The 8,067-nt window shown below is 44.6% G+C and overlaps 1 protein-coding gene across 1 annotated transcript; it reads left to right on the top strand.

The window, feature by feature from the left end:
• Window positions 1–4,173: 4,173 nt before the first annotated feature.
• LOC125549309 lies at window positions 4,174–5,803 on the top strand. Its single transcript, XM_048712750.1, has 4 exons — window positions 4,174–4,643; window positions 4,761–5,296; window positions 5,409–5,464; window positions 5,545–5,803. Exons 1-4 carry the CDS (start codon window positions 4,522–4,524, stop codon window positions 5,578–5,580), a joined length of 750 nt encoding a protein of 249 aa, XP_048568707.1. The 5' UTR covers window positions 4,174–4,521; the 3' UTR covers window positions 5,581–5,803.
• Window positions 5,804–8,067: the final 2,264 nt, after the last annotated feature.

The raw sequence follows: 8,067 nt of genomic DNA, 5'->3' as shown, positions 1-8,067 counted from the left end.
ATTGTACTTCCCTTGTCCATACTTCCTCTTGCCGCTCTCAATCTGTTGTTGCTTCCCTTCGATCATAAGAGCCTTATCTACCAACTCCTGGTAGTTGTTGAATGTGGCTACCATTAACTACATGCTCATCTCATCATTCAGCCCTTCCATAAACTTCTCCTGCTTCGCGACATCCGTGGCCACATCATCTGGGGCATAGCAAGATAACTTACTAAACTCATCCACGTACTGAGCTACATTACGATTCCCCTGGCGTAGGTTGCGAAACTCACGCTTCTTCATGCTCATAGCTCCAGTTGAGACATGGGCTGTGCGGAAAGCTTTGCTAAAACTGCTCCCAAGTGACATTTGCTATAGGAAAAGTGGTTGTGTAATTCTCCCACCATGCAGCTGCGGGTCCATCCAATTGGTGTGCGGGAAAACGCACCTTCTCAGCATCTGTGCAACCAGCAGTGGTTAAATCCCTTCCATTCCTGCGTAGCCAGTCATCCGCAACTATGGGCTCAGTGCTACTGGAAAACACCGACAGCTGTAACCTCAGAAAACGGGCTAATTTGTCAACTGGAGGTGGTGGCGGTGGGTTGTTGTTATTGTTGTTGTTGCCTTGGTTCTGAACTAACAACTGCATCAAGGCATTCTGTTGCTGGATCAACTGAGTGAGCTCTGGTGGGAAGACAAATCCAGGGTCACGTCTCAGAGGCATCTGATGGGTTTAGAGGGAAGAGATTAGAATAGAATGAGGTCCAAGGAGAAAGCACTACCCATATGCACATGAGACAGACACAATCATATCATATCACTCAATCAATCAAGCAAGGGCATACAATCTATCTAACTATCGTTACAGTGCTCGGACTATTTATATACATGGGGGAACACTACTGATCATATGGTGGTCTACTAGAAATTTTGATCGGTGGAAGACTCCATGATATCCGCTCCAGCTTCGTCTTCATAGTCATCATCACTACCATCAGGGGCGGAGTCGGCGTCATTGATGATGATGTAGTCTTCAAAACGAATCTCCTTGGGTTCGTCGTATTCTCCTCCTGGCGCGGGGTCTCCCATGAAAACTCCTAGCTTCCTCGTCAGGTCGTCATTCTTCTCCACAAGTATCGTCATTTCCTCCTCATATCCATCGCATGTAGACTTGAGTTCCTCTTCTAGCTCTATGGTCCTGGTCATCGCCTTCTTTAAATATATCATGCTTGTGCACATCTGGTTCTCCTAGCGACGTATGTGATGGTTTAACTCCTGGATGAATGCTGCAATGGACCTGTCCTTCCTGGTGCTGATAATCTCCCATTGCTCATCTTGACACCCACATATCTGGTAGATAGTGTCCTTAAGCTCCTTGTGATAAACTTTGCCGATGCATCCCATGGCGATGTGGGCTGCCAAGCTCTTTCCTAGACTCCAGGTCGGTGCATCAAAGAAAAATTCTATGGGCTCAGTGACTGGCGTGAATGTCCTTCCTGGAACTTGAACTTGAATCATCCAATGTTCCTCTATTGGTAGAGTGGCGGTGTAGGTCCAAGTGAAGCTTGGTATTCCGATGTTCAGGTACCTAGTGACTTCCTCCAAGTGTCGTCCAAAAGGGGTGTCTTCATCTGGCTGTGTAAACTTGTTCCTTGAGTCCGCCATCCTAAAGAGTATAAAATGGAGAGGAGTCAGAAATGAGTAGAGAAGAGTGATCTATGGCTCATCTTAGTGGTCGTGTCCTACATTCAGCGTGTGCTCTGATACCATCTTGTAGCGACCCGACCTCAGAAGGTCAAGTCTCTGTGTTTCAATGTCAACCCTGGATCGGTAATGCTGACACACACACAGTACTCGAAGGATTTATAACAGAGTAGCAATCACACACTTATTCCATCGAATGTCTCAAAAGAGAACTTATTACAATAATTATGGCTTAAGGCCATCTAAATAAGATAATAGCAGAAGACTTGGAAGATAAAGTGAGTCCATCAACTCCAACGGCATAGCTGAGTGCATGACAACCGACCTATGGCACCTTACTCATCGTCTGAAAAGTCTGCAACATGATATGTTCCAGCCCGAAAATGGGTCAGCACATGGAATATGCTGGCATAGTAACACAGTACAGCAAAGAATAGATAAATGCTATCACTACATGCATATATGGCTGGTGGAGGCTCTATGGTTACAAAGTTTGTGCTGAAAGCCAATTTTTTCCTACAACAAAGTAATAGATTTTTATTTAACTATCATGGTAGCTGAAACAACATTGAGAATGGTACCCCCATTTCAATCCCCATTAAAAGTAATTATCAACCCAACAAATTAATTTAAAGTGGTGAGATCCATAGGATAATTCAAGAACCAGATACTCAAGATGTCCATAATCGGGGACACGGCTAACCATGATTACTTTGTACACTCTTAGAGGTTTGCGCACTTTTCCCCACAAGACTCGATCTTCTCCATTGGATTTCTCGCACTACAAGGTGTTTGAGAAACGGATGACTGAGACACAGTCTTTCAGAAGCATTAACTCTAACCCCGGGTAGACCGTACCAAACTACATCCCCTACATCTCCTAGTCTACCACTGGAAGAGGTCATGCAACTTACTCCACTATGCTAGTGCCCATAATAGCTTGTGGCTGCACACGGAAGTTTCAAGCATGAATAATCTTATGATCCCTTTGATCCTGGGTGGCAGACCATAGGAGGATCGCATGGTATAACCCCGGGATCTCCTAGGACAACACTGGTATAACCCAGGTGCCCTCAAGCAATCCACCCAGATGTGTATTAAAGTTGCCACCTTAAGTTGAACCATTAATTTACAAACTCACATCTGTCATGGATACTCTCAAACCCAAACCATGTCTACGAGCATAGCATGGCAATATAAGCATAACATAGCAATAATTCCCAAGGGTTTTATAATAAACAGGTAATAGGTTTTACCTCATCATCTACTTCCCAAAACCCACATGTCAAGAGATCCTACTCATGCAATGTGTGAGGGTTGAAACTAATGCATAAAAACTAGGTAATAAAGGGGTATGATCAAAGTGTTATTTGCCTTGCTGACGATCTGCAAATCCTAAAGACTCGTAGTAGCACGCTTCGCACTCCGGGAATTCTATCGCAAACAAACAATAGCATACATAAACAATCAAGCAAAGATGCAAGGGGAAAACTTCGAATAATAAGATCTAAACAGAAAGTTCAACTGAAGAACTCCTATTTGCAAAAAGAATCAAATCAAACGGAGAAACGAAACTCAAACTATGAAAGAAACAAGATCCGATTACTAATCTAGACTGAAGTAAAATTTTACAGTATCAAAATCTTGTTCAAGTGGGTTAAACAAAAATAGGGCTTCGAGACGAAGATCTAGGTGCTTGTTTCACCCGATTTGGGTAAATGAGCGAAAAGATAAACTAAAACGAAGATTAGGTCAGAAATAACGATCGAAAATAATCGTGGAAAAACCCTGGAAAATAAAACGAGACGAACAGGCTAACGAATGAACGTCCGTTGTCTACGGCTAACTGACGAACAATGTTCGTTAAACGAACGTACGGACGAACGTCCGCTATTTAACTAAACCGAGGAAAAATCGAACAAAACCGATAAAAAACGAATCTAGGGTTTCTAAAAAACCAAACGGTTAACCGAAAAGAAGAAAAAAACAAACGGCGGTGGCGGCGTCGGCTACCTCCGGCCAGGCTCCGGCAGGGTGGCGCGGCGTCGAGGGGCTCCGGCGGCGGCGAGGGGCGACGGCGGACGACAGCGGCGCGGAACGGGAGGCGGCGGTGGCTTGCGACGGTGAACTGCGAGGAGGCGGCGACTTGCGGCGGCGGGGCGCGCAGGCGGTGGCGTGGGGTGGTGGGGTAGTGGGTGGCGGAGAGGGGCGGCGGTCAACCTGGCAATGGTTAACCGTTCCCCATGTCTCCGCGGGTAATTAATCTATCAGGGGACAGGGATATACCAATATTAATATCCACGGGGAAGCATTTGGGTGAAATACGTTACCCAGTGGGTAAATGGGGATGGGGACGGCATGACATTACCCATACCCGATACCCGGCTTAGCCGTAACCTATTAACACTACCGCCCATTGGAGTGGCTGGACAGCCCAACTGGCCCAAAAGCCCAATAATTTCTAACCTAAACCTAGCCACACGCCCACACCTCTCCCTCAGTTCTTTGCCTCCTCCACTCCCTAACCTAGCCCGCAGCCGCCTCTCTGCTCCTGACCCCAACCCCGAGCCCCGATCCAGAAATCACCACCGCAATCTCCGGCGCCGCCCTGCTCCACCACAACCGCCGGTCGGCTCCTCGCTTCTGCAACCTGGACCCGGCCCACCCCTCCATCTTCTCCTCGGTCCTCCCCAGCAGCATACAACGGTGCCCACATGAGCCTCCATTTGCCCGTCTCCTCCCACGGCCGGACCTGTGCGGGGTGGAGGACGGGCTGGTCGTGGGGCGGGGAGTGGGAGAGGAGGAGGACGCCCCCCCAAACCGAAGCCTCCATCCAGCATGTCCCCGTCCCTCACCGGCAGCGGCAAGCCTCCACCGAGTCCGTCATCGTCCATCACCGGCAAGCATCTTGCAAGTCCATCCTCATCACCATCCGTCGCCGGCCGGAACACAAATATTGGGTGAGAATCACTACTAAGCTTGCACTAGTTCATTACCTAGGTTTTTCTCTAGGAATATAGGCGGACGTATTAGTTTCTAATTCATAATCTGGTTAATTGTATCATGTCCAATGGTAGCATGTCCACACCACCAACAGATAGCGGTGGCCAAGATGTAGTTGCATATTCAGGGACAGGAAGTGTACCTCAAATGGATGCAATGGAGGAGGAGGAGGATGACTTCGACGAGTCCGCTGATTACCATGGGTTTGCAGATCCTATTTTTATTCCAGATGAAGAGGAAGATGGTGCTGGAGGGGATGAAGAGGAAGATGATGCTGAAGAGGAGGAAAATGTGGAAGTTGCATCCAAAAGAAAACTCACTTCGGTTGTGTGGGCTGAATTCAAGAGAGTGAAGGTTGCAGGAAAATGGAAGGCTAAGTGTGTTTATTGCAATAAGGAGCTTGGAGGAGCACCAAAGAATGGGACCAAACATCTTCATTACCACTTAGGCATTTGTGTTTTGAGAAAGATCAAGATCAAGACCACTGTTGCTTCAGAATCAGCATTCAGCACAAGTGATAGAGTTATAAGCGACCATCGTTGTAGTCTTACTCCAGAGACGTTAGAAGCTCTAATGTGCTCACAAGATTGGATAAGAAACAAATATAAAGGTGTGTGTTCTTAACACTTTGGTTCTTATTACAATCATGGTTCTCCTACATTCGTCTTGCCTTCTTTCTTTATATGTTCACTCATACATGCATACTAAATGTTTTCTTGTAGATGGCAACAATGGTAGTGCAACAAGCTTCTGGACTTGTCTCCAAGACAGTCAAGAGGTGAAGTAACTCCTCATTGCTACAATTGGCTAGTGCGCAATTTCTAAGTTTTTAATTCTGTGTGCTCTCTTGTCATGTAGGTGCTGCCCCCACCTGATCTGGAAAGTTATGCTTGAGTATTCATGAAGAATCAAGATGAAGCTGCCATGTGCCCATGTTAAAGTGTTAAACCATTTGGCTTGTTGCACTTCTTTTGATTGCAAAGACATTTGTTTAAATTCATGTGTGAACTTTGAATTGTAATGTTCTTCTCCTAAGTTTATGAACTACTATGTACCTCGAGTTTTAAGACTTATCATGTGGCTGAACCTTGAGACCTTGAGGTTTGAGACTTTATTATGTGGCTGAAACTTGACATTTGAGACTCGTTAAGGTGCTGAAATGTTGTTGTTTTAGATGAAATGTTGTTGTTTTAGATGAATACTATTGTTATGTTGAATTGTTGTGCAATTATACTGAAATGCAGTTGTTTCTACTGAAATGCTGCCTGTTTTACTGAAATGCAGCTGTTTCTACTGAAATGTTGCCTTTTTTTCGGGCAGAATCATGCTATAATTTTTGTGAAATGCATGTCACTTTACGTTGTGGGTTTCCCCGTGGGGATGAAAAGCCCGATGGGGATGGGGATGGGAAAGTTTCTCTCCCCGCGCACGGGGATGGGGATGGGGACGGCCATGAAGTTGGTGTCATGGGCACGGGTATGGGGGGGCAATACCCGCATGGGTATTCCCCATTGCCAGGCTGAGGTGGCGGCGGGGGGGTACTTATAGGGGGGTCGGGGCGAGGGCAACTTGGGGAAGGGGCGGCGCGGCGGCGTGGCGCAGGCGGACTCCGGCGAGTCCGTCTCACGCACGGGAGGAGAGGCGGCGGCGCTAGGCAGGCCGGCCTGCTCGGCTGGGCTTCGACCCAGTATGGTAGGAAACTTAAAAAAACAAATTTCGCCGGAAAAATCCTAGAAAATAAAATAAGAAACTAAAAGTACCAAAACGAATTTTCACCGTCTAAATAGAATATTTAGAACAAAGTGAACATTTTCTTGGCCCTAAAATGCAATTTTGAAAAATGCAATTTTTTAATTCAAATAAAATAGCCACAAAAATCCAAATAAAATTACTTATTTGATTTTAATAATTTCCGTCTAATATTTTATTTATTTTGGAGAAGTTATATTATCTCGTATCATATATTTTAATTAGAAATATTTTTGAAGAGGACAAATAATTAAAACCAAATGATCCTATTTTCAAAATTTGAGAAAACTCAACTATGAAAATAACGAAATTCCCAACTCTCTCCGTGGGTCCTTGAGTTGCTTAGAATTTCGAGGAAGCGCGAAATGAAATGCAGTAAAATATGATATGCATGAATGACATGTGTATAACATTCGAAATTGAAATTTGGGATGTTACAAAGTGGGAGCAATTAGCTAGAGTAGCTCCGTGCAAATCATTGTAGACATAATTTTTTTTGCAAAATACATACGGCTCTGAATGTGGCGGACCCGTTGACTAAATTCTCTCACAACCAAAACATGATCACTCTTTGGGTGTTAATCACATAGCGATGTGAACTAGATTATTGACTCTAGTAAACCCTTTGGGTGTTAGTCACATGGAGATGTGAACTAATCACATAAAGATGTGAACTATTGGTGTTAAATCACATGGCGATGTGAACTAGATTATTGACTCTAGTGCAAGTGGGAGACTGAAGGAAATATGCCCTAGAGGGAATAATAAAGTTGTATTAACCAGAAACTTAGTACATGTGTGAATACATAGACAAACGAAATGTTGCTAGTATGCCTCTACTTGACAAGCTTGTTGAATCAATAATGGTTATGTCTCCTAACCATAGACATGAGTTGTCATTTGATTAACGGGATCACATCATTAGAGAATGATGTGATTGACATGACCCATCCATTAGCTTAGCATGATGATCGTTTAATTTGTTGCTATTGCTTTCTCCAAAACGTATACATGTTCCTATGACTATGAGATCATGCAACTCCCGAATACCGTAGGAACACTTTGTGTGCTACCAAATGTCATAACGTAACTGGGTGCTTATAAAGGTTCTCTACATGTGTCTTCGATGGTGTTTGTTGAGTTGGCATAGATCGAGATTAGGATTTGTCACTCCGAGTATCGGAGAGGTATCTCTGTGCCCTCTCGGTAATGCACATCAATATAAGCCTTGCAAGCAATGTGACTAATGAGTTAGTTGCGGGATGATGCATTACGGAACGAGTAAAGAGACTTGCCGGTAACGAGATTGAACTAGGTATTTGCTACCTCTCGAGCACTTGCATTGGTTTTCCCTTGAAGAGGAAAGGGTGGTGCAGCAAAGTAGCGTAAGTATTTCCCTCAGTTTTTGAGAACCAAGGTATCAATCCAGTAGGAGGCTACGCGCCAGTCCCTCGCACCTACACAAAACAAATAAATCCTCGCAACGAACGCGATAAGGGGTTGTCAATCCCTACACGGTCACTTACAAGAGTGAGATCTGATAGATATGATAAGATGAGATTTTTGGTATTTTTATGATAAAGATGCAAAGTAAAATAAAAGCAAAGTAAATAACGAAGTATAGGAAGATTA

Source organism: Triticum urartu, chromosome 3, assembly GCF_003073215.2.
Source record: "Triticum urartu cultivar G1812 chromosome 3, Tu2.1, whole genome shotgun sequence".
Classification (NCBI taxonomy): Eukaryota; Viridiplantae; Streptophyta; class Magnoliopsida; order Poales; family Poaceae; genus Triticum; species Triticum urartu.
This window is presented reverse-complemented; position numbering and strand designations above follow the sequence as displayed.